Source organism: Phoenix dactylifera, chromosome 16, assembly GCF_051530095.1.
Source record: "Phoenix dactylifera cultivar Ajwa chromosome 16, Ajwa_hap1_PhDact_Kaust_v1.1, whole genome shotgun sequence".
NCBI lineage: Eukaryota > Viridiplantae > Streptophyta > Magnoliopsida > Arecales > Arecaceae > Phoenix > Phoenix dactylifera.
This window is the reverse complement of record NC_143205.1, coordinates 16,999,731-17,027,556: the sequence shown is the minus strand read 5'-3', so window position 1 is coordinate 17,027,556 and position 27,826 is coordinate 16,999,731. Positions and strand designations below refer to the sequence as shown.

The window sequence follows — 27,826 nt, the reverse complement described above, 5'->3', positions numbered from 1 at the left end:
TTTTGCTTTAGCGAGCCTAACTTGTTGGTAATAAACACAAAAGAATGCACTTATGGTGCTGCCGAAAATATAATGGTGTTAATAGACTGCTATTGAACACTAAAGTATTCAGAGTTACAACAGTTGGCATTTGTTACTAGATATTGCGAAAAGACAAGTCTCAAAACAATATACAAGTACCAAGAAATTCCATAGCTCTGAAAAAAGACATGACCTGGTAGAGCGACACATTAACATTTCACCAAAAGAAAAAAGGACCTTCCATGCAATTTATTTGCGTATAACGAGGGATACAACCAAATGGACCTGAAATAAAATAGAATACCAATCAAAGACTGAATATGTTATGTTGTGCAACTCTAACCATCTCTACTCCACAGACAAATGCATACAATCATATGTTTGCTGCAAAAATGGATCATGTATGGCAACTCTAGTAATACAACTGTTTCATGCTTTATATGGAAAGTTGCGTATCATCTAGCCATATTATATAGATCAATCCAATTTTCTGTCATATATATCATGCAAAGAAGGGAGATGTGATGCTTACAATGTTATTTTTGGGGTTCCTCCAGTAGAATCCTTGCAATGCAATAATAGCTAAGTTACATGCTAGAAGAACAAAGATGCTTAGAGAATGCCTTCCCATCCACTGAAACACAAAAGTCAGACAGCTGTACCCATAAACATCCACCTGTAAGAAAAGCAAGTACATGCAACCAAAATTAAAGCATTGCATAAAACTAAAAGAGCATCAATTATAAGTGATCATCTCATACATATTTTATTTTTATTACATAATATGTGTACATAATAAGCCAAATGCTAGATAAAATATAAGGTAATTGAAAAAAAAATCCATTTTACATATTTCTAGTGATGCAAAAATTTGAGAAAGATGTGATCACTAGCAAATTGCTTGATGCAGTAATAATATGAGCATATCTAAGCCACTTGATGTTAAAGCTAAATGAGGAGGTATATAAGCTGGAAAACCAAGGATCTGCTTCGTAATAGAGGGGAAATAGAAAAACAAGAAAACTCCAAAAGACTTTCCCACATAATGTTTTAAATATAGCAAATAGGCTCTTGCTGTCCACAGAACATTTAGTAAAAACATAATATATATAAAAAAATAATAAAAATAAATCATATTTAGTTATGAAGAAATTAATTAGTCATGGTTAGGTTAGAAAGTAGAATCTGTGGGTATCCATGTTGCAATAAATTGCAATAAAGAATATACATCTTTGTAAAATGTGATATTTACCTGGATGTGACAGAAGAGTCTAAGATAGCCCCACAGTTGACAAAGATCTATCATAATGGTTACCAAAATTCTAGTAACTAGCAAGATGTATACGCCCAGAGTTCAAGACAAATCTTTGTTTAGATGGTTAGCAACATTTTGGACATTTTATCAAAATATTTTTAAACCAAAATTTCAAAATTCCATAAAATTTTCTTCTGTTCAAACCACCAACATGGTTCAGCTAAGTATTCAACAACAGCATATTCCAAAATTTGTATGTGTTACCCAGAAAACACCAAATCACATGAATTTCCCAATCACATGCATGAATTACATCCCGTGGAGTATAGTTTCAACATCTCAAGCAATGTTTCGAAGCTCACCAACAAATATAGAGCACAAAAAGTTAATCCTGCAGAGGCTGTTGTTAGCAACGTATAACTGATTGTGTTCAGTGATTTGTTGAGGGGAATACCTACAACAAATAGGTAAACATTTCAGCTGAAACAAAGCAAAAGACAAGCTGTAATAATCAGATAGTCTGAATAATGAACAAGTGTAAGTAGAACATACCTATAAAGGCCAGAAATAACCCAAGGGCAAAAGTTGAAAGTGAATATATTAGCCAGTGTGCAAGCCGATCTTTATGCTCCTGAAACATTTGAAGGACAATAAACTAAATGGACAAAAGCAATAAAAATGTATACAAAGGCCAGTTTGGTCTCCCGAAGTTGAAGAATGAACAGGGCAAGGAGATTAAATCAGGGGAGAAAAAAGTGTCAGACAGGAACTTGACACGCTTAGATGCAAAAATAATACATACACACATACATACATATCTATCGAGTTGGTCTACTCTTCTTCTGGAAGGATCAAGGACTCAATCCTACCAATCCAAAATGAATGATGGAGATTCTATACAAAGGATCTACACCACTGATTATTATCTACATCAGAAGAAAAAAAGTACTTTAAAACCAAAAATCTTGTCTTTTGAAGGTCACTGGCCTATGCATCAAAGATCATTTGCCTATGCATCAGGTGACCCAAAAATATACTATTCTAGCAGCTTGATATGATGTTTTGCATGATTTATGATTTAGAAACACCAAATCTATTGAATTTTGGTATATATAATTTTATGAGGTGTAGATCATGATCAATGGTGTAGATTTTCAACTTGTACGCTCTATGATATAGTTTGGCACACTGATACTATCACAACCATTAATATTTGTGCCCATTTGATCTATGGGTAGGAGGCTTCCCAAACAGATGACTTTTGGTTTCCTAAGAGTTTTTATGATATACATAATGGTCAACGATATAGATTTTCAATTTAGAAAAATCATCATGGATCAGTAGGATTGAGACCTAATAATCTTTCTAAAAGGAGAGGAAACGAACTAGATATATGTATCATTCTATTTTCTAATTGAGCCGTGAGTTCCATAGCTTTGGGAAAGTAAACCATGCTTTAATAAAGAAAGACGATGATAGAGTCAAGGGAGGAATCCACTTTGCTAAAAGTCTAGCTCATGTTTCTTCTTCCAGTCTAACAACGACCCTTCTCTTGTTGTGGAAGGACTTCTATCTATTATACACACTCACAAATATAGATACATACATATATACACACACAAACATGACACTTGTCTTGTCATGGAAGGACTGCTTCCTGACATGTAGTCCAATCCATGGGAGGAATCGCCCTCATCCTAGTGCAAGCCGGCTTTTTTCGGTAACCCCAATCTTCCTCTCCCCATCAATGACTATGCTCCCATTGCATCAGCCTTATTTGACCATTTAGTAAGCCTTCTACCAGGATCACAATTGCAACCTTGACTAATCTATAGAGAAGCTGCCCTCTATATATATATACTATCATGGTGTACATGCCCTTGTACAAAAGATGGACGGAAGATATGTTGAGGGGACTTCAGGAGCAATAACTGTCAAACGGGACTCCCTTGGATGTGAAGTTGAAAATGGGTGGATTCCATTATAATAGTAGGATATTCACACACAACACAATATGCACACGTCTACGTATATATTTGTGTGTATATATAATATATACATGTATATATGTGCGTGTGTGGTCTAAATTTTGAAGTAAATGATCCTCTAGATGTGGTATTTCCTCAATAATTCTTTCCAAGCCCTAACTTGTCACATGAGTCTGAATTTCATATTTCTAGATGTGAAAAGAAGTATAAATATCTTCATATACCCGATATTCACTAATTAATAGTGTCTTCATAATTGTAACCTTCCCATGGCATATGAGCTACTAATATATTTTTTCCAAAAGCAACTTCCCTACCAACTGCAGCCACACTAACCGCTAAAATATTTCCTTTTTTAATGCACTTACCCTACCAAACTTGAGGTCACATATACATAGGTACATACATGACTGCATGCATATATACATACATAAGTACATGCATACATACATATAGACATATATACATATATACATACGCACATATATAGAAATGAACTCCATCATTGATTTTCAATAGGAAGCAGTTGAGGCTAAATGTTCTCAAAAGCATTCTAGCTTAACTCTATATCTGCGTTACATCTAGAAGTATAGCATTCATTAAACAAAATGCCAATACATGTACCAGCTTGTTTCCATACAAGAAATGGTACATAATTCTTAGACATGTCCACCTACATTATACATATATACATACATACATTATAGAAGTGTATACCGCCATCACTGATTTTCACTAGGAAGCATTAGAGGCCAAATGCTCTCAAAAGCATTCTAGCTTAACTCTATATATGTGTGTTACAACTAGAAGTATGGCATTCATTAAAGAAAATGCCAAAACATGTACCAGTTTGCTTCCATACAAGAAATGATACATAATTCTTAGACATGTCCAAACAGCACTGCAGTTTCATGTTAGCGAATTAACAAGCAAAGGCGGATCCATATTGGAAGAAGCAGATGACCGGTAACCAATGTGAAACGCATAAAGCACTCATTGTCTGGAGAAATCAAGAGGTCAGCAAGCTCATGTATTACTCTGTTAGCCTCATCCATATCATGACTGACAGCAGCCAAAATTCAGGCCATAAAGAAAATTCCAGTGAACATGAAAAATCTCCTATTTGTCTTCACAAACCCTCATAAAAACCTAAGCCAACCTTCAGGTCCACACACACACAAAAAAAAAAAATCATAATAACCCTAAACCCACAACTTTTAAAAATAAACATCACCTTCTCAACTCACTTTAAATCCAAATTCAAGTCAGGCTATAAATTTGAGTAGCCCTAGATTTTCAGATTTACTTGTTCATATCTCCATTAAATTCAAAGAGTTTCTTTCAGACCTATATGCTGTATATGGTTTGCAAATTGCCATCTTATTGTATAAGCATCATAGAGTATTGTATACCATTTGCAGGTTAAATGCAAAACCGAGTCTCTGCACATGTTGACAAATAAATCAAGAGATGCACATGAAGGATCTACGTGGGAAGCCCTCAAAGAATTTTGCCAAAAAATGGAACAAGAAACGGCTATAGTCATCTCAAAGGAACTCTCATACCTCAAAGTGAAGAAGAATGTGACCAAAATGAAGTCCCATTATGCAAGTCACAGCAGCCATCAAGGATCTATAAATAGTTTTGAAACAATGAATAAGTCACCTGAATTGTAAAAAAGTATTAGGTATTCTTAAGAATAACAAATGAGCTCCAGAAACAGAAAAGTTCATCAAAATAGCAATAAAATGAATAAATACACATGCATATACAGATGACTGAGGATTGCTTTTGTTGGAGTGGATCCTATTATACCTTACAATAATGCATCTCTTTCACCTTACCAGAAAACTACATATTATGTTCAAATGTTCAAATATCCAAGTCAGATGATGTAAGTTTGTTGCAATTATATATATATATATATATATATATATATATATATATATATATATATATATATATAGATATATATAGATATATATAGATATAGATATAGATATAGATATAGATATATATTCAGTTCAAAGTCTAATATTACCTACAGGACCCATATAGGTCAAGCTCTACAAGATACATGTAAGGTGCTGCACTCAGGGAACAGTAGGCACAGTGTAGCACAAGTATGCAACCTACAGTTGATACTCCGCAGATAATACAAAATTATGCTACGCAAGCATCTTTTCCCTTCTTGGATGGATTTAGTTTGATCAAGAGATGTTTTTAATGTACATGTTTCCCTCTTATAAATGTGAACCAATTTGAGTGTGTAAGAAATGGTTGTTTCTGATGAAGATTAGTGAGACATACACTGCTAACCTCATCAAAAACCCCAAATCACAAAAAATACCAAGATTACATGAAGATTAGGGGAAAACACACTGTAATCCTCATTAATAACCCCAAACCACAAACTAATACCAAGAATTACATCATATAGATCATATGACTTGCTTTAAAATGCATGTGCATATGTCACAAATGAGGCAAGCTTTAGGCAGTTTGGGCTCAGAATAATCATTTAATATGAGTGTTCAAGATTGGCTCATGTTCAAGCCAAGCGCAAAAGTACCTATGCAAGTTCCACCAGTAAGCCACTGGAATGAGGCAATTCTCAAGCTGAGCCCGAGCTGACAAATAGTTTTGTAAATCTGAAAATTGTTCAGTCTCAATTCTTTTCCAAACAAAGCCTTGAATATAACTTGAACTTGGCCCGTATTCTAAATGACAAGAAACAACTCGCCAGTTATCAAACTAAGTTTGGGATCTTCACAAACAGCTTGGTTCATTAGAAGCCCTACTTATGACAGGTATCAAACAAGATTGATGTTTATCACCTTTTATAGCTGATATCATGGTGAAGACTATGCTATAACCCAGAGCAATACCTTCAGACCATGTAACATGGAGTACATCTGAGCATTGGATCCTTTCTGTATCAAAGAACTCCTTCATATAGAGCCAACCGTTGTACCAATCTTTGTGTTTAAGTTACAAGTGCATGTACTTCAGGATAAATAAAAGGGTCTGGGTATAACCGCCAAATAAATTGAACCATAAACTCAATCACCCTGCAAGCACGTGCATGTACGTCATGCCAATGAAGGCCTTTGCATAGTGGATATTGTGTTGTACAACTGGTGTAATAAGCACCAAGGAAAACTAACTATCTGAGGTTACATATTTTCTGAATATATCATTAGGAAAACTAGAGCGATGGCAATCCTCTAATGAGAAAAGAATGGTTCAAAGTTTCAAACAAATAGGATAACTCAACCTTATTATTGCAAGATAATTCTATTGAATCTCCCTAAGGATTACCCAATTGATAAATCTAATTGTTATAATACACTTTTGCTAAGAAGTCGGTATGGTAATATCAAGACAAGTTAACATAATATAATAAAAATGACAGTTGTCCTATCAAACTTCACAGTACATTATAAGACATTAGAAACATGAAAGAATTAATTTAATTGAATACACAGTTTGATATACAAGGATATAAACAATAAGTAAAACCAATTACCCCAAAATGCCTTCTGGATCAAATGGAGCCTGGCACCATGAAGGTGAGGTATTCAATACTTGACCATCCTCAGCAGTCCTACATTCCTATTGATTAGAGACATTGGTTCAACAAAGAATGCATAAGTTCAAAAATAATTTAATCATTATATACCAGTTAAGAATACCTTTAAGTTTCTATACACAGGTTTCTTGTATAGGTGATCAATGCCAAGGACATAGCGATCAATCATTCCAGCTGAGTTACATGCTGGTCCAAGATCACCTCTTACTTCACACCTCACCTTTTAAAAAAAAGATCTAAACAAATTACAAAAGTTAAGTAATCTTAATACAGATGTATTTAGTCTAACAAGCATAAAGACTAAACAACATAAAATATACATTATGCAATACATAAACCAATAGAGATCTTACCGTTTTGATAACATAGCTGCTATTCTGGGAAGAATTTGAAGACATCTGTGGAACCGTAAAGTGCCAATCTGGAACGTATAAGCCGTATAACAGCCCCAAGTATATGCCAGAGAGCAAAAACACAATAACCCTACGAAGTAGAACAAACAATAACAAAAAAGAATAAGCTCTGTTACTAGTAATCACTATTCATCATATCCGGTTCTTAAAGAGTATTTACAGGGATCATTTAAACATCAAAGACAATGACAATAAAAGATAGATCTGAATAGTCATTGCTTGTATAGATCTGAAAAGTCATTGCTTATTCTACGATTAAGAAACAAAACATGAAACAGTATATCAACGTTACCTGCAAGTTGATACTGTGGAGTGCTTATCTTTATATTATAAATGCTTGATACTGTGGAGTGTTTATACTTTATATTATAAATGCTCTATACAATATTTTTTCTTGTATACCGGTGTGTATACCACCATGGTGAACACACCATCTTCAATCTTCTGCATAAATTAGGAAATTGACCTCATTAATGGGTGGATGCATTATATGCCCCTTTCTGGCCCTTAGTAGACAAGTAGCATAGCACAGAGTCTTGCGAGCACCCCATGAGAACTTCAGGTCAGGATTTGTGATATGTTACATACACAGTCGATATCATTGGCTACTCTATATGATTAAGTCTAACCTGATTATATTTATTTTGCTACGGAAGGTTTGGACACATCATCTCCTCGCGAAGTCCAGATTACTTTCCGCTCCTCCCCGTTTTACCAACACAAACAGAAAATCGTGGATAAAACAGCAAATTTAATGAAAAGCATAGGGCCTTTTACAATGGATAAAATGATGAATCCTAGGTTTATTTGTTTTAAAACACTGAGAACTGTTTAATTATTTTGTATTTTTCTCCAGCATAGTTTTATGGCAGAATGGGACAGAGTTTAGGTTCAGTGCAAAAACAATGTTTTTTCCCAATTGCTTTGTGAGAATAATCCGTAAAGTGGAAACAAAAGAAGCAGAGCCACCTAAACAAATAACATCTTATATCAGGGAGTGGAAGACCAACTGAATGTCTCATGAGTTAATATTGTGTTAAGCATTAGACATTTATAATATTTGCCTTTTAATTTAAAAATAAAAGGAAAGTGCAAATTCTACATCCTGTTCAAGCATTAGTATTTAATTTTGACAGATGTAATGAACAAATGAAATGTTATCCATGCGTTTGAACATTCTACAAGAAAGCAGACTTGTGTTTATAAATGAGTTAAAACTTGATACGAATTTTATGTAATCATATTATAACAAAAATCCAGTATTAGCATTACACAGCAACGGTGTCAGTCACACAGGTGTCCTCAAGAATCCAACATTACAACTACAGAAGAAATGGGATGAGGCACAGCCATCCACTTACTTATTAACTTAGCAATTCTTTTATATTCTAGAATACTCTCTCCGGGGATAGAGATGGAAGAATGAATAAGACGCATAGTGTAACAGCAAAGGAAATAAACAAAGTCTGACAGCAAAAATATTAAAGTTACAGATGAGTGGTTCTGCAGAAGAAAGACTAAGATGCACAGGTAGGTCAACAGGAACAAGTAATAGACATGTGGGAAAGATGTTAAAAATTATAGGCCAGCATTAAACAGGCGTTATGAACATCTCTCGATCCACAGGTTTGGCCAGCAACACATATAAAGTAATATGCAGATTTATTTAGCAGCATACATGAAGTAACACACAGCTTTGCCAAAGAAATTTGCATGTAGCAATCAAATGAAACCAATACAGACAAAATTAAGTTGATAAGTTGAGGCAACAAATGGATAAGGTGCATCCTTCAAAGATCATCAAATAGATGAAAGTTATAACCATTCAAATGATCCAAACATAACTAGAGCAAATGCATAAATGAGCATTGGTACTGAAAAAAGAAGTTTAAATTTCATGCATTTATTATAAGTAAATAATCCTTGTGAAGGGCCATTGTAGCAACAATTTGAAAAAATTTGGAATATACAACTGTGAATGCCAACAAGAGAATACCCTGGTATCATATACTTCTTCTCAAGAATTTATGTTCATTAATATCAAATACTTTGGAGAGATCTAATGCAAATACCTTGCATCTGTAATGTTTTGTTTATAATTATTTTAAAGAAGAAGGTATGGATTATAGCTCAGTTGCTTGATATGGTTATTTTGCAATCTTGCTGCATTCAAATTTACTTGGACATAACCCCAACAAAAAGTGTCAGGAAATGCTGCTTAAATTTTTACTTTTCTCAAGATTACATAATTAAAGAAACCACTTTATCTAGTAAAGCCTAAGGCACTATTAATTGTGATGAAAAAGAATTGCATGTGACTTATTGTTCAGAAACACAGTATGTAAGCTTTTGTAGATTTAAAAGGGGCTGTTTGGTTGCCTGCAATTTCACATGCCTGCGATAGTATTTGCAGCTGCAGGTAGAAAATTCTGCATTTCTGTTTGCTGTCGCAAAAGGCTTTTTTGTTTGGTTTCTTGTCAGTTGACAATTGCAAATCCCTTTGCATCTATTTGCTTGTATGATACTGAAATAGGTGTCATAACCAAAGTTTTAAATACCATGGAATGGGAATGTCCCAATTTTCCATGGAACAAAATGCTCTGCATCCTCACACTAACGAAGGTGGATGTCCTGTCTTGTCCTGGTCCATTTCTTGGGTCATCTTGTCCCCACACTCAGAAAGGTGCCCCATCCCGACACTCATGACGAGCCCGACCGTCCAATCAGTATTCAAAATCTTGGACTCATAATCCTACAGATGACCTAGTAAGGCTGCCCTCTTGGAAGCAGCGAACATTCAACCAACAACAGTCACTTATTGACCTTTTCAAAATTGGGTTAAATAGTAATGCAGTATACTATTAGAATTGAATAATATTTATAATAATGATGCAACATAACATAGTAACAGTGTAAAAAATATTACATATAACCATAGTATAGTAATATAATAATACAGTAAATATCTCTTGTAGTAATATTATAATTATTACCATTATTATAAACATCACTGGATCATATTATAAGATACATTCATTTTTTTTTGTTTTACATGTCATATATTTTAATGTTTTGTACTATATATGTTATAATTAATATAATACTAGATTCTATGTTAAAATTTATGATAATAATACATTAATAATATACAATATTAATTAGACTATATTACCATATTTTAACATTATTATAATCAAGGTATGCAGAACCGACTGAACCGATGTACCGGTGGAGACCGGTACCGGATCGTACCGATACTGAACTGGCCAACCGCAAAAAAAAAAAAAAAATCCGCAACGCGCGCGCGTCCTCGTTTTAGCCACAGAGTAGCGTTAAATGCCCTTTGTGGCATTAAATGCCCATGCGGGGCCGCGTGGGCTCGCTGCCCCTTGCGGAAAACCACGCGCAAGCGCTGGGAACTGCATGCAGGCGCGGATCCCTGCACGTGGAATCGTGCGTAGGCGCAAGCGATTCCCCACTCGCGCCCGGACGCCCTTTTTTTTTCTTTTCTTTTCTTTTTTCCCTTCCCTTCTTCCTCCTTTCCGAACTCTCTTCCTCTCCTTTCTTCCCCTCTCTCCTCTCTTCTCCTTCTCCCGCGAGCAAAGAAGGAGCCGGAACCGTGAGCAAGATGGGTGATCCTCGTCGGTCCGAGGCCCAATGCGACAGGTAGGCTTCTTCTCTTCTTCTTCCTCTTCATCCTCTTCTTCTTCCTCTTCTTTCTTCCTCTTCTTTCTCTTCTTCTTCCTCTTCTTTCTTCCTCTTTCTTCCTCTTCTTTCTCTTCTTCTTCTCCGATGCTGGTACCGGGCTTGTACCAATTCGAACTGCACCGGTTCGCACCGATACCGCAAGGAGCCGTTCGATTCCGACCCCAAAGGGGTTGAAACCAAATTCTATGGTTGTACTGTACCGTTGCTGGCCGATACCGATACGGTACAGGTTCCGACCAGTTTAGCAGACTCTGACTATAATAAACATTATGAAAATTATTATAATATTATAATAATTATGTAATGTTATTATACCAAATATTATAATATTATACTATAACATTATAAACATTAATCTTTAATATAACATAACTATAATGATTCTTACTATATTACTGTAGCTATAACTATTACTTTTTAAATAACAACATATCATAATGACTATAAATATCATTATTACATGATAATGAATATAATAAGAATTATGATTTTATTACTATAACCATAGTAATTTAACTATCATATAATTATTATAACATTACAAATAACAACTATATTACTATGTTACATAATTATATTACCGGACTATATAAAGTGCAATGTATTTTAATTATTATAATACTACATAGTAGTGAGTCAGTGACTATAATAAGAATTACAATAATATAATAACAATGTTACTGTCATTACTATTATAGCAATAGTAATGTTATTCTTATATGATTATTAAAGTTATTATATTTTGACAAAAACTACCTGATATTAAAATAATTATATATTATTATAATAATAAACAATTATTGATAGCGTATATTGGTATAATAAACAATTGATACACAACGTGTTAAAATTATATAATAGGAGATCGAGGCTGATCACTAATGCAATGGAGTGGAAGTCACTCCCACCCAAAGCTGCAAGCGAAGGCTGCAACTCTTGCAGCAGGTCCACAAAACTGCATCTAGGTTGCTTGCAACTGGTGTGACTTGCAGGGCAGCCGAGCAGCTGTAAATGTTCGCCTGCAAGTCACTTCTAGTCACCTTGCAACAATTGGATCCTAGATAAAAGCAAATAACACACCCTAAATGAAACCAAATATATCAGCACCCAGAGCTATAATTGATCCAGCAATCAACACTAAAGATCCATTGCTCATAATATAAGAAGCTGTGCAAATCAATAATCTCAATGATAATTTTTATATTGCAAGTTTGTAACCACCATAACATTTGTCTCGTCAGTTTCGTACCAGTGAAGATAATAGTTCTTGAAGAATCCACTTCCCTCATCCTTCACTGTGACGCTTGAAAGCCATATTTCACATAAAGCAGCAATAATGTATCCAATAGCTATCCTCTACACCTCATGACAGATGAAATGTGTAAGTATGCCACTCAATAAGTATAAAGCTGAAAAGAAGAAAAAAGCTGGAGATGTACCGGACATAGTGGTGACAAATATTTAAAAACAATCATGTTACAGTTATATAGGAGTAGAGCTTCTCTAGGAGCCATACACACACAATCACACTTAATATCAAATCATTTAGAAAATGGAAAAAGTTTTCAGATATTAAGGAGATAACTTCTATATATAGTACCTGTAGAATACCAAGCCATCGAATTTTTTCAATATCAACACCATAGGTCAAGGAATTTATACCATGAAAATAACCACCTGAAATTAAGACGGGAATAACTATTCTCAAATAACAATAACTTCAGTAAATATCAAGCTCAGAGAATTCAAACTCAATTTAACCATGAATCGAAAGTTAAACATCAAAAACTTTTCCAGGTCATGTTAAGACCAAAGGAAAATTATTAATCACAGATGCACAATATGGAAAATATTGCTGAGACAGCATGCAGCATCATGCTTGGGCTGCTCTTGATACTCTTAAGATGATATGACAACAGCAGCACTGACAGATTCCCCCCTCCCCCACACACACACACAAAGAAAAAAAAGGGTTTGATAGAACAAAATGTGGTATAAACTGAAGCCCATTCAACTTAAAAATGTTGCATAAACTGATCCTTGGATCCACAAACTACATAAGAATTCGAGCATTTCACGAGATTATCAAGAACTTATAACCAGGTATGGGTACTATCATTGCTGGTCTGATAACTGCGATCTGAAGTATGTCACAAGTAGCAAGCGTTCAAAATCTAACAGAAAAGTAAACAAAGCATGCTGATACAGAACATTTCCTTGGAAGAAAATTGAAAGCAATTAAGAAATTATATCTTATACCAAATCAAATGATCAAGTTACATATTGGCTAACCAAGTGCACAGAAGTCCTAGAGAGATATGGCTAAAAAGGGTTATTTTATAGTTTAAACATTAAAATTGTTTGACTTTATTATACTTAACACTATATTATGCTGTTTTAAAGTAAACAAGATAAACTGATGATATGGTTTCTTAGGCTAACACATCCAAATTTAACCGAAATCTCACACGTTAAATCTATTTTGATGAATCAAGCACAAAGTTTGAATGAAGAAAAACAAATCAATTAGTAATTACACAGCTAAAGGAAAAATAAAAAGATTAGGAAAAGATAGGCCAATCCAGTATGCATATAATGCATCATTTCAAAACCTTGCACATCATTCCATGACTTTGCAAGCCAATAGTAAATCTAACATTTTATCATATCTATTACCTCACTAATGTTGGAAATTGCACAAAGCATCAATCCTCAGAGCTATCAAAATGTGGTGGAAAGCGACTCTAAAAACCATCAGGCAAGTTGAAAAGCCACAAAGATATAATTCAGAAATCAATAGGGTATAAAAGTGAACTAATATAAAGCAAATGCCAGTCTACAAAAACCAAGTTGCTTTCGTTGGATTAGAATCATCAAATAATATTCCACTTTGCATTTGGACTTCTGTTCAATGCATTTTAATTTTACATTGCTGAAAAAGTAATGGTTATATTGTGGTCTACATAACACCATCTTGCCCATAAAGCATATCAAGAGATAGAGGCACAAAAATATGGGGTAGTGATTAACTGATTGTTTATGTATCTTTTGGACCAATATAAGAAGACTGACCAGACACAGCACAGTTTCTCTGGCTTTGACTTTGCAGGTTTCCATGTACTGAATCGATAGTGTTCACAAGGTATAACATAAAAAATAACTATGTAAACAGTGAATTTGAATAAAGTATTGCCAGAAACACTGACACTAGTTAATCACCAAGTAAATTTGTCAAAACGTTTGCAAGTGAATTGTTCAGGATTCAAGATTATTACCTTGAAGAAGAATACCAAGCATGAAGAGTTTTACTGCCCTTAGCATCGCTTTATGTGTTGCTTGGAGTTTATCAGATATTTTCTGAAAGCAGCAAGGAAAATTTCCTCCAATCATTAAAATCAAGAAAACATAAGCAAATATGGTATTTAGCAATTCAAGCCAACACTGTCTTGAACATATATGTGTTAGAAAAGCAGAAGCATGATGTTACATAAAATTTAACTTCTTACAACAGCATAAGTAATCTATTGATTACATTCTAGGAGCATCATTTTACTTAAACAAGCTTCACATTTTAGCATACGAAAGCAGTCTCGATGATTTTGCATTTTGTTGTCCATCAATGTGCAAATTCAACTTGACATATGAAACAAGTAATATAGAAAATCTGAAAGAAAATCTAAGAGAAAGTTAAAGTTGCTCATTGGGCTAACAACCCGATGTATTTACTACTTACTGGTTGACAACCCCACATTCACAAAACACCAGCCAAATTGACACAATGCTTCTGAAATCCAATTTAAGGAGGAAAAGGAGAAAACTTCAAAACTCGGGAACATAAATTTCTGCTTAACAGAGTGAAATTAGGCTCTAAGTATCAATGGAAGCATTGAATGGCAACCTGAGTCCTTAACTGATCAAAAGTGAAGTTAAGAATCGAATGTGTAGCATTGAATGGTATAGAAAAGAAGGGCACCATGGCATTGTATTCAATGCAACAATCAATTCCTTTATTTATTTTTATTTTTTTTGACGAAACAATGCAACAATCAATTCCACTGATGGGAATTACTCTAGAATGAGCCGATCTTCCAGAAGAATCTTTAGATCTCGCATAAGGGGTCCTGAACTTGGACCCAGGGCTCTAATCCCATGAAGCTTGAAGCAAAGAGGATGTCAGATTCATTGCAAACCCTTTACATCAGAAGGCAAATACTCTGCATATAATTATAATAGGCACAATCCTTCATGAATTAGAACAATACATTTAGGGGATGCATATATTGTCTAAGTTAGGAAGATGGACCACAAGGTAATTCTTATATTGTTGGATGACTGACTTTCAGTCATCATTGGTAAATCAGTTAGTCAGATCGGTCCTAAAACATCCCATGGCTCATTTCAAATTTGGGCAATCCAATTCAATAATTTCTAACTTGTTGGAGTGCCTGTAAGATAAGAATTTCTAACTTTTGGATGTGCAAAAGGTTGACAGTTGAATCTGAAAATAGAGTGAAGAAATCATCTGCACAATTATCAAATTACTAAGATAGACGACAACATCTATCCACACTTATGAATACATTCTGGCCAAGGGGTAACACAAGCATCACAAACTGCAGCAACGAAACACATACTAGCTTACAGAATTTAGTGAGGAGGTTGTCAGTTTACTCAATGTTTTCTTAATTGTACATTAAATCTTACAAGACAAGCTAGTCCATACATTTGAAATTATATCCGTTGGAGATGACAGGTTGTAGATATTAAATGCCAAGGGACAGGTCTAGCATATACTGAAAAATGATGAGATAATTTACCAGAGAAAGGACATCTCAGTACCTTGTAGACAAGTGCGAGAGAAACTCCAGCAATGAAAAGAAAAAATGGCATCACGAAGTCTGCTAGGCGCACACCATTCCAAGGGGAATGGGCAATAAACGGAAATATAGAACCAGCATAATCAACAAATATCATGAGCTGCAATATTTTTTTTATAAAAAAAAGAGTAAGATAATACCATCATCTCAAAGCAGATATCATCATTAGAGAAACTGACTAATTATCAAATTGAAAGGAATGTAATTCTAGAATCGTATAATGAAAAGAACCAACTGAAACATTGTCTAAGATAATTATGTGGTAGCATTGAACAGATAAAAGCACTCAGTGCATCAACATGAAATCTGCAAAAACTTGTTGAGCACATTGGGCCACTTAACATTTACCAATACAGTGCAAACCCAGCAAAGTTATCAATGCATTTTAACACAATGCCAATGAGAAGAAGAGCTTCACCTATAGAAGAGATAAGTATAGCTGAATTTGCAAAACCCAAGATTACTTATCGTGACAAAATCGGCTCAGAATCGTTGTACGTTTCCAATAGCTAAACAAACCTTTATAGCACATCCATGTAAAATCCCGTAAAAATCAGAAAAAATGAAACCTCGGGAGGTTTATTTTCTAAACAATTCAAAAGCTAGGGTTGTACACTCCTATCTCCAAATAATCTCACACTCTCGGTGCCCACCATCCAGTATCCAACCTAACCAATAGATCTTGCCTCACAAAAATATCATAAAAGCTCATCGATTCATCACAAAAAGTTTCCTCTCAGACCCCTGCTCTCAAAATCAAGAAAAGGCCTCCCTGTCTGATCTTTCTCTTCTTTTAGTTCAAATGTCTCCAAGAAACCAAGAACCGGATATGAGAAAAAACAAACCCAAAATCACACATCCATTGGAATTCAGAGCGACTGTTAGAAGGAAACAAAGAAATAAAGAGAGAGAGAGAGAGAGAGAGAGAGAGAGAGAGAGAGAGAAAGAGGGCGGGAGAACTCACAGCGATGGAAAGGCCTCGGAAGGCATCGAGAGAAGCGAGCCGAGGGCTTCTGGACCCCTTGCTCTTCTCCTCTGATGGTGCCTCCCCTTCCTCGCTCCCTCCGCCGAGTGGGACGTAGTCCGCCATGGCGAAGCTGCGGGCTCGCTGGGAGAGCAGCGATTTGGGCAAGACAACGATGAAAGCGGGCAGATGTCATAAGATCCGCTCTGTGGAGCCCGTCATAGAAAGACCGTGGTCGCCTCCTCCTCCCAACTTACACTCGCTTTACTCCGCCTCAATCGCAAGTCTTTGGACCCACGGATTCTGGTGCTTCGCTCGCTCGATCGCCCGATAATGCCCTCCTGGGACATCATCCGACGGTCAAGGGTCGGTAAACGACAAAGCGGGAGAGCTAAGCGAAGTGGAGTTATGCAACGGGGAGACCTCAACGGAATCTTGTAACTAACGGTCAGAGATCCGTGACTCGGTGTTAGCTGTGGATGTGACCTGCCACGTGCCTATCTGTCCAGCGATAATGTTGGCTAAGTGATCTTAATACCTTTCATCGTGCCCACTTGTATCACATGTTTTAGAACCTACGACAGCAATAGTATGGACTAAAGATGACAATTAGATCAGTTGGCAAAACATGTACTTAATTGGTATTGGATTGCAATAATCTCAGTTTGAATCCCTAATTTCAATTATTTCATTATGATTACTGTACCACTAAGTACTTAATTGGATGATATTATCCCTTTGTTCTTTAGGCAAGAGCCCGCAATTTCGATTCTAAATGGCATCGGTTCTCATTTTAATCTTTGATTAGCAAAATCTCAGTTTGGAGTAGGTATAGATTCTGGGTGGGATTAGATCCCCTCTGGGGAAAAAAAAGAGAAAGAGGCCATAATTGATGGTTTGATGATAAATTTATGGATCAAAGCTTAATTTTTTTTTTTTTTTGGGTACAACAGCTACTCACACTGTTCTAGCATGAGTGCAACTAACAGAGTCGAAAAAAAAGAGATGACGTAAAAATGGAAGGGCGAATACAAAACATGTCCAAAAAATCTCTCCAGTGGCGAGCAGTGATGTTCACCTAAAGGAATGATTTTGGTCTACATGGCTATTCAATGACCACCGATGTTCACCTTCTCAACAATATCATTCCTATCAACTAAGTATGTCCATTTAGCAAAAAAAAAAAAACCTAAGTATGTCCACCCCAAGTCTGACCGAGTTTCTGCCACAAAATAGGCTTTTAGGCTTTCTTTTCAAACTTTCATGCAGGATGCCTTTCCTAAAGGATAAGCAGCAGCAAGGCAAAAAGGAAAAGAAAACGCTAATTGCTTAACTTAGAAGTTCTGTGTACGGAGTCTACATTCAGTTTCAAACTAATACTATTAAAACAGAGGAAGAAGGTGTGTCTGACAATGATTCTAAACATAGCCAGTGAAGCGTGCAAGCATTGCATAGCTCAAGGGAAGTCTCCCATACATATGCTTGCATGTTTGCTCTACTCCAACAGCAAAAGCAGAAGATTACGAGAGAAAAAAAAATTATGCGGCATACGGTTGGTCACCATCTTCTGTGTTATAATCATCTTGATATATGCTCTCTCCCATCTGCCACACCTGGAGAATATTATCCTCGGCTACACTGGCAATGACCCATGGCTCATCGGGGTTCCATGAGAATTCTGAGATTTTGGCAGTGTGGCCCCCGTGAACAAAAAGAAGCTCAGGTGGTCCATCCTCTGAATCTTCTTCTGCCTGCTCATCTCCGATCCTGAGCATGTCATCGAATCAAATTAAATTTTCGGGCATTATTGGGAAGGATAGGAACTAAAGGTACAAATAAAGCATTAAAAGATAAAATAAATAAATGCATGATCCAGACACACACACACACAAAAAAAATGTATAGGATATAAACTTGAATGACAAACCCAGGCTCCACTTAAGTGGTAGGAACAAAATGATTCAAAAGACAAAAAAGGAATAAGTAGCAGATGCACTAGCATGCCACCTAATGACGGAATCTGGTTATCAATGGGTTTCCATATGATTTTCATGATGTAAGTGATAAAATGTTTCCAACATAACCATCAGCCAAGATGTTTCCAACATAATGTAGGCTGTCAAGATGTTCTTTACATAGGCCTAATTTATCCCATGACTGACCTACCAAACTACCATATACTAACCTATTGTCATCGAACATCGCCCATTCTCAAGAGAGCAGCTTCTATTGATGTTCATGTACAAAATATTTTATCTATATTGATCTAAGTTGAGGTATGTCCTCATCAATGAATTAGTTCATGAAAGCAAGCTTATGAAAGAGGCCATACTTTATATTTCAAGGCAATCACAAATTGGTAGAAGTATGAACACAAGCCAGCTCAAAAAATTTTCTCTTACATATCCTTTAATGCAAGATCGCATGGATGTTTTTTCTAATGCTTCACTTATTCCTTATTAACAGTAAATTGTTCTATGATCTAACTAAAAAATAGCATATTCATAGCGCATAAGAATAGATAGAACTTTTTCTATTTTGGTTCTAGTAAGTGCCATAGAGATTATTATTCCAGGGATAAAACAAGAAACGAAAGTCAACATCCAGCTTGGTAATGCCATCTGCATTTTGCACTGAACGTTGCATACCTGGAAAGGTCCCAAACCATCAGCCTTTTGTCAGCAGCAGAAGAGGCTAAGACAGTTTCATGTTTAGGGCTCCATTCAACCTGAAGTGCTGGTCCTCTGTAAAAATTAAATAGTTAGATATGCTTTTCTCATTTTGCATGGAGATTAAATTATCAAAAGATAATACAAAATCCCATATGACATGCTTCTGAGTCATTAGGATGAAGAAGGACAATAAAAACTGATACTCTATCAAGGCCTAAAAGACACAAGGACTGCGGGATGCCCTTAAAATAATATAACCAGGCATCAAAATTAGAAATAAGCAGAACAAGGCAGCTTAATTTGGTAAGCGTCAAAGAGACTCTGGTTGGCCTGGATAGAACTTTTTTATATGGAGACGCATAGAAATGGAATTCAAGATTGTAGGAAATTGAAAATGCAGAATCAGAAGTACAAGAGTTGAAATTATGCTAGCTCAGCTATCAAAAGGAAAAAAACCAAATTCGCTGTTTCACAATTTCACATGCACTTGTAAATAGCAAAACCTCACATGCTGAAAATAAGAAAGCATGCTACTATGAAGGGTAATTAAGGAATCCTTTTTGCAATGCTCTTATGCAGAATTGCTGATAGCATATACATTATTGCTAGCAAAATAGAATTACAAAAAATGAAGACCATGAAGCTTATCACGGTAACATAACCAAATACCTAATGCTACTTTCAAATAAGCCTCCTCTCAGGGTTCTATATGCAATAATAGCAAGTAAATCCTGATATGACTAACAAATATTGAGCCCACTAGAACTCTAAACATGGCATCTTTAACACCAGTAACCAAGGCAGGTAACTGTGATTTCCTCAAGCCTTATACTTACATGGGAGAAAAAGAATTAACACTGAGTATCAAGACGAAGCAGATTTTGGAGAACCTTTTTTTAACAAATTTCTTATTGCACCAATAAATTTGCACTCTTTTTTGGTCCAACTAATTTTATACTGTAATTCTTTTACAATATATATCAATATTACAAACTTAACATGCACCAATTCACGAGTCTCATAGACCTATAAAAAGTGTCTCGTACAAGCAACACATAATGGGGGCTTTTTATATAACATCAGCAATAAATGAAAAAGTAGAAAGTGTATAAAGCATCAGTGGGTCGTATAAAGAGCAAAAACTCCCCAGGCTCTCCATAAGTGGCTATTACCCCTCATTGCCTTGCAACTTTGTCCTCCCATTCTCAAATGATATCCTGACTTCAGCTGATGAACATGTTAGTCAAATCTAGTTCCAGACTCAGGTGCTATTACCTTCCACTTGATGCACCAACTATTGCTATATGATTAAACCAATTTCATTTTTATAACTACGTGTTTATATTAATTGTGTTCAGTTCTCATATACAATAGATACTAAATTAACCATGCTTTGTGCCTAATGAATTCACCATAGTCAGTTCCACATCTAAAAAAAGACAAACAAAAACCCAGCATTCGCCACTCAGCATGGGCAGCTCCAGCTTTGGAAAAGCAATAGTATTAGGAACCATGGTTCACAATCAGCGCGGAACATCCCATACCGGACATACCATCCCATTCAGCTACCAAATTGATGCATTACCATACAAGTACAAAATCGATACCATACCATAGAGGCACCATTTGGAAATTGTGGATCCATATCCCTTTTATTCTTTTTGCCAATTTGAGATAAGACACATGCACATTGACTCACCATACTACTCATGCTATAGATTAGAAACCCCCTAATATAATCCTATGAATTCTTGTCCACCTGTTATAACTCAAACCAGTACGAAATTGCAACAGCAAGCATAATATAAAACAATTTTTATTTCAATTGCCATGTGCATTTCATGGATTGAATATATAACATGATGACACCCATTAATTATCTTTGTCTATATAAGTGTTTTATACAGAAAATCTCCATGTAGATTTCAGAGGGTTGTATGGATTTTTTGATCCCAAACGCTTGATGCTTAGTAAATGCGCACTACACATTTAAGCTACTAAATTCACACAACTGAGGCTTGTTGCTCTCTCTCTCTCTCTCTCTCACACACACACACACACATATTCACCCATTTAAATCTGGCATGCAGCACCATTAAAACAACGCCAGACATCAATGCAATGTCTTAAATCAGGGAGACATGATTTGCTTCAAAATAGAGGAGACAAAGAGAAGAAAAAAGAAGGCTAATTTAAGGCACACAGATATATATGAGTTCATAATCTTTAACACCCTATGAAACAACTATTACATAGAAGTAAAACAAATGAAACACTTTTAACATGCAATTCACAGTAGCTCAGGGAATATCTTAGAGAACATCTGAAGAGACAGATTTAGATGAAGCACATATAAACAAAGAATCATAATTTATTAAAACAATGTGCATCAATCTTGTTACAAGAGCAGGTAAGAGATATTGCTCGATGAAAATTGATGAGAGCACATACGTGTGACTAGAAAAGGTATGCAAACTTGTCGTCAGCTTCCGTAAATCAAACAGGTTAACTGTTGTGTCTGCAGATGCTGTAGCAAGAATCCATTCATTAAATGGGTTGAAGGATAGAGAGTTAACCTGCGACACCAAGTCTATTAGTACCATTTGTCGCTGTTAATTGTGCCAAATAAATGTAAAACCACAGCTATCTAAGGCATTATAATATTGAATAGAGATGAAATGTTAGTAAAAGTACGAGTGAGGCGTAGAAGCCTTCTGACCACTCAACCATGACTATCCAGTTTAAAAGAGTAAACTCATTATTTTTACACATTTCTCTGGCAACTCACATTAAGAGTGAACTCACTATACACACCTCAAGAAAAGCATCATAGGCCATTCAAAAATTAATATAACATAAAATACTTAAAACAAACAATTTTTTAATTACACAACATGATATAGTTTTTATTATGAGTAAGCTTGTCCACAGCCCTTGTCAGATTTGTAATATTTGTTACAGAAGAAGGTACGCGAGGCTACAAACCTGTAATATCCAATATCTTACATTATTCTAAAGATTAATGTTTGCTTGTAAGGATAAGTCCTGTTGTTAATATTTCTTGCACAACTACGTATCAGTGAGTAAACTATAGATGCCGGCTGCAAATAAGCTTGTGGGTTATGGTTAGATGCAAATTCCCAATAACTACTTCTTAATAATTTCCATCTACCTGAGTTCAGACCTCAGCGACTCATTACTGACATATTATGGCTGATTTAATCATTGAGCATTTATGGTATAATCTGGAACTGGATTGTCCTCTCTACACAGTTTTACCTTCAACATTGCTATTAGATATTTTAAATGTTCTCTGTAAAGGATAATGTTTTCATGTATTTCTTATGATGCATGATATTTCTCCCTTCAGTTGCAAAGCACCAGGACTTCCAGATCTTTATCAAGAAAAAGAAAACAGCATCCCATATCTTTCTTGGATATGGCTTCAGCATTGTGCACGTACAAGCTAGCGTTATGTCATGTGTATACATTATATCCAGTCAATGATGAAGAAAGCTTTAAGGAATGTGTTTATTATTTCCAGATGGGTTATTGAGCCAAAACCCAATCTAACAAATGATTTCCTTAAGGTTCCTGTTATTTCATATTGAACTAGGTTTAGATTTCCATATTTTGGAGAATTGGATCTCATATTCAAAGTAAAATCAAAGTTTTCATTTATTTTGCTAAAATTCCATTAGACAATTGGTATTTGTTGCTGGTTGAAGATGTTGTTTCCTAAAAGAAACACTTGGCAATGGTAAACTAATGAATACCAAAACAGATCAATGAAACAAGCAGTGATATTTAAGGGATAAAATGTTTTTCATCTAAACTGGAATTCCTCCAAACTAGAGGAAAAGGAAAAAAGGACAAGTTCAAATACAATTCATAATGATCCACTGACTTACACAATTGTCTCAGCTGAACTCTGAAACATTTTTGTGATGATGAATTTAACTCTCAAAATGATGTAGGATAACCTGATGACCAATTTCCAGTTCATGATAACAAAGATCATTTAACTTTCGATGGTTATAAACATTTCAACAGAGGAACTTCCTTCCAACAAATCTAGAACAACAAGGAGCTGTAAGTAATTTTCTTTTAATTGCAGTTTCTATCTTGGTCTCCTACTTTTGGTGTTTTGCACATTGACCTTCTCTCTATTCTTTTTCTTGTTCACGTGCACTCCTTTTTCTTTCCAAAATTTCTTGAACCATGGATGCAGCAAATCATGTTCCTCCATCTCCGTATCATTAGATTGGACATTTGAGCACTACTGCCTACTGATTAAGCTAGTTGTATGCAGAATTTAAACATAAACTGTATGCTCCTGATGTCCATTGCTTAAGAAATTTAAAAGTGAATCACCAAATCTCAGCACACTATTGCAGGTTTGTATATAGGTGGGGTTGTTGCTAGGAATCTCCCTATGTTACTTGGATATGGGTACATAAATTGGCTGCAGTACATCTCTAAATACCATGTCCTTGTAATCTATAAAAGTTTCTTCTTCCAGACTTGTACCCAAGTATCATGCCCAAATCCATCGCTAAGTGTTGGATTTCAGTATTTTAGGGTAAGCTAAAGACAAGTGATATTGTACAACTGCAACCTGGTGTTCGAATGCTGATATATAATATAGATATAGACAAATATGTAAATACAAATATATGCATTAATGAATAAAGATGTATAATTTTAGCTTATGACACAGTAATAAGAAATAGTAGAGCCTCTATCAACTAATTTTATATGCAAACACATTCTCACACTTAACAAATTTATATTCGCTTCAAAACTTCTGAATTGAAATTGTCATCACATATACACACTTATGTAAGATTTACAACTAACACTTAGCATGATCAAATTTGATAGGGCAGATGGCTGACATGATATATTGCATTATAGCATCAATAGATAAAATGACCATATGTGCTAGGAGAACAACTCAAAGTTCTTGATTTCCACTAGATTTTATCAAAAATGAGCCTCTGTCAAATGGTCTGAAACTAAAAACACTTTTTTGCATCTGTCTTATGATGCTTCAAAAGTTTAATAATTGCAGTCATATTATTTGAGAGAGTTGGCTCCATCATTCCAAATTGAGCTAAAAATCCAACTGAGGCAATAGCAGAACATCTATTCTTGTGACACAAACCATTCCCCACCCTAGACACACACCCATGTATGTATTCTCTTTGCATCTCAGCTATTGGATAGCAACCCAAGTCCTATAAAAAATATTGAGATATTGAATCATGTCATCCAATTGTTTGTTGACAAAACCCTAATCCATATTATTTCTCAACATTTTTTATGTTATAATCACTCAAAACTCCTTCCCTTCAACCGAACCCATCTTCTGAACTTGTTCCACCCATTGTAGCTTTTTCTTCTAACCCACCTATCACACACCATGAACTCCATCGTGCCACCGCGTGCCTCCATTTCCTCCATCCATTTTGGCTGTACTGATATAGATAATGAAACAAGTAGTTACATAAGTGGAAGTAGAAAGATGGGTGCAAAATGAAAAAGGTACACATGGAAGATAACAGATCATCAGAATATAGCCCTTATTGCTGATTGCTAGAATCAGAAAAAGTGGTTTTAAGAAAATTGATGGACCTGTTGGAACCTATTTCATTAATAATTTTCACTAAATCAGGAATCATAAGGAATTGTTTTTCCTATTTAGCTCTTTAGCTTATTTTCTGCACCATAGTCCATAGAGTCAAATGGAGTTCCTTATGATAAACCTTGTCTTTTTCCCTCTTCTCATGGACGCCTTCCAGGTCTAGTTTTTCTTCCCTCTCATTTTAAATTTATTCCAGGTTTTTGGAACCTCGGAGGGTAGTTCCTTGGTTGCACAAGCTTACAGTGCATAGCAATAAGATAGGTTCCTACTTTCCACCATAATATCTTGGTGTGCCAATCTCTTACTCTGGCTAATATCAGGTTCTTCCAGCATAATACTTCCTCAACCTTTGACACGTCATACCTTGATATTCAATGCCAACCCAACCCCATATTCATGGAAAAAGGCCTCTCACTGTTTGGTATTCGGTACCAATGTGATGGTTTATTGTCCATCGATTCCCACTGAAAAATAAGCATCAGCCTATTCTCATGCATCATTTGTTTTTAACTACATTATCCTCAGATTTTTCCATGATAACTTACGCATATCAATGACATCATTTGCTATATCTTCACGATGAAGGTATTCAGTCGTCATGTTGAGAATGCAGCTCAAAAACACACCATAATTCATAAAATATAAAATAGAATTATTTTAAAAGCAAAAAAGTAAGATAGAGATGTTAACAATTAAAAATCAGTGGCTAAATGAAAATTATACATGCACAAGTACAATAATGCATAGTAGGAAACCAAAAAAACACATCCAGTTACCAAAAAAAGATAGGGTGTGTGCATGTATGTAGTATTGACATCTTAAGCTGCTTCACCTCATCCTGGTGAGCTATAATTGAATGTTGTGGCTTTTTTGATGCAGATGAGCGCAAGTCCCAGATCATCAATAGATGATCATCACCAACAGACCCAAATAGATTTTCATTTTTTATGTGCCAAGCAACATCTTCAACAGCAGCTTCATGAGCCTAAAACAACATAAACAAGTTTAGAAAAGTATTAATTGCATAACTTCTAACTGTCAGAGGTAACAAGTAAAAGGAACAAAAGAAAAGAAAGAAGAAGTCTAAATTTCACACGCTTAAAGAACTATACATGATCTCGTACAACTGCAATTTCTAGGCACAGGACAATATAAAAGACTTTCTTATAACAAAATAGCAGTAATATAGCAGACAAAATAAAGAAAGAAAGCAATCAGAGCACTAACCAATTGTTGATATACCAGAGACAGTTCATATATTCCAGAATGGAAATTCAGCCTGCTTCCTAAAGGCTTTTCTAAAATTTAGTTTTCTACTGACAAAACTGAGTGCCACTTTCAGGGAAACTTTTTACAACCCCATATTCTTCTAAGTAAGCAACAGTTTCTTCATTGAACAAATCATGTGTGCAAAAAAATTAAAAGCACCATCTCCCTGCACTTGTATGGTTGGCTTCTATCAGCCATTTATTAGTGATCTGGAGCAAAATATTATATTCAAGAATCAAGACCATCTTTCAAGCCATGGAACTTGTACCAATGTAAAAGCAAGCTCACGTAGGCACTATCTTGATGATGATAGATGGCCAAAAAGGTATACTTCCCTCCCTCCCTCCCTCCTTCCCTCTCTCTTAATTTAGATATATCAAACAATGAATGTGGTTATTTGGGGTTATCTGGAAAGCTAAATGGCAAGTTCCTCTGGCATCACTCAACATAATTTTCCTGTCGACAAGCCCACAAAATTTTGCACTAAACTGTACTAGATAAGCATTCTAGTTCCCGACATTGTTTGTTCTAGATATGAAGACGCAATTTACTGAGAAGTTTTATAATAATTTATTCCAAAATTAAGTAAAAATCTCAACTTTATAGAGCAAACCAAGCTACAAGATGCTTTTTTATTTTTGAGAAATTACCTCAAACACATCCTTGGCATCAAGAACCTTCTCTTTCGGTGTCACGCCCGCATCCCACAAGCAAATCTTGGAATCATACGAACCGCTCAAGAGGTACCCCTCCTTGAGGGAACTCCACGAAACCCCATACCCTTCAGTATCGTGTCCTCTCAGCACGAGGTCCGGGCCGCCAGTCTCCCCCTCTGGCGGCCTCGGCGGGCGGCGGCCGCAGTCGAAGACGTGCACCTCCGACCCGCACGTCTTGGTGGCCACCAGGGCGGGGTTCTGCGGCATGTAGCGCGCCCGGTTGACCTCCCCTTCGTGGTGGACTGTCTGTGCGATCTCGACAGACGGGATGGGGACATCAGCGGTGGGAGGAGGGGGAGGGGAGCCCTTACCGGGGGGAGGGAGGGGGAAGCGGACGTCTGCAAGCATGAGGAAGTTGGGGGCTTCGTCGGAAGTGTGGGTGCCGAGGATGAGGCGGTGGACGGGGGCGGCGGCAGCGGAAGCGGAGGAGGAGGAGGAGGAGAGGAAGGAGGGGGTGGAGGTACAGGAGAGCCATTGGACGGTGAGGGAGGGCCATTCGAGGGCGTGGGAGATGACAAGGTCGTAGAGGAAGGGGGTGTTCTTCTTCCAGACCCGGTATTCCTCCGCCTCCATGGCCAGAGCTTCCTCCCCTTCCGCCATTTTCCCACTTTTTTACCCTCGCCCGAGAGCTGTCTCGTTCCACCGAAAAAAAGAACTTGTCTCGTCTCCCGCCAAAACCCTTGGGTTCTTGTGGGGCTAGGGCT

The 27,826-nt window shown here is 36.1% G+C and overlaps 2 protein-coding genes across 2 annotated transcripts; both read right to left on the bottom strand.

Moving 5' to 3' along the window:
* Positions 1-70: 70 nt before the first annotated feature.
* On the bottom strand, positions 71-17,388 carry LOC103718895 (uncharacterized). The gene is made up of 13 exons (XM_039117640.3): positions 16,819-17,388; positions 15,817-15,954; positions 14,253-14,334; positions 12,578-12,654; positions 12,227-12,333; positions 7,210-7,339; positions 6,960-7,076; positions 6,794-6,879; positions 4,830-4,896; positions 1,829-1,907; positions 1,639-1,730; positions 554-697; positions 71-306 (listed from the first exon to the last, which is right to left on the bottom strand). The coding sequence occupies exons 1-13, from the start codon at positions 16,942-16,944 to the stop codon at positions 271-273; spliced, it is 1,281 nt and encodes a 426-aa protein (XP_038973568.3). The 5' UTR covers positions 16,945-17,388; the 3' UTR covers positions 71-270.
* A 739-nt stretch (positions 17,389-18,127) lies between these two features.
* On the bottom strand, positions 18,128-27,826 carry LOC103719231 (histone-binding protein MSI1-like). Its single transcript, XM_008808371.6, has 5 exons — positions 27,057-27,826; positions 25,970-26,122; positions 21,942-22,066; positions 19,467-19,562; positions 18,128-18,585 (listed from the first exon to the last, which is right to left on the bottom strand). Exons 1-5 carry the CDS (start codon positions 27,720-27,722, stop codon positions 18,357-18,359), a joined length of 1,269 nt encoding a protein of 422 aa, XP_008806593.3. The 5' UTR covers positions 27,723-27,826; the 3' UTR covers positions 18,128-18,356.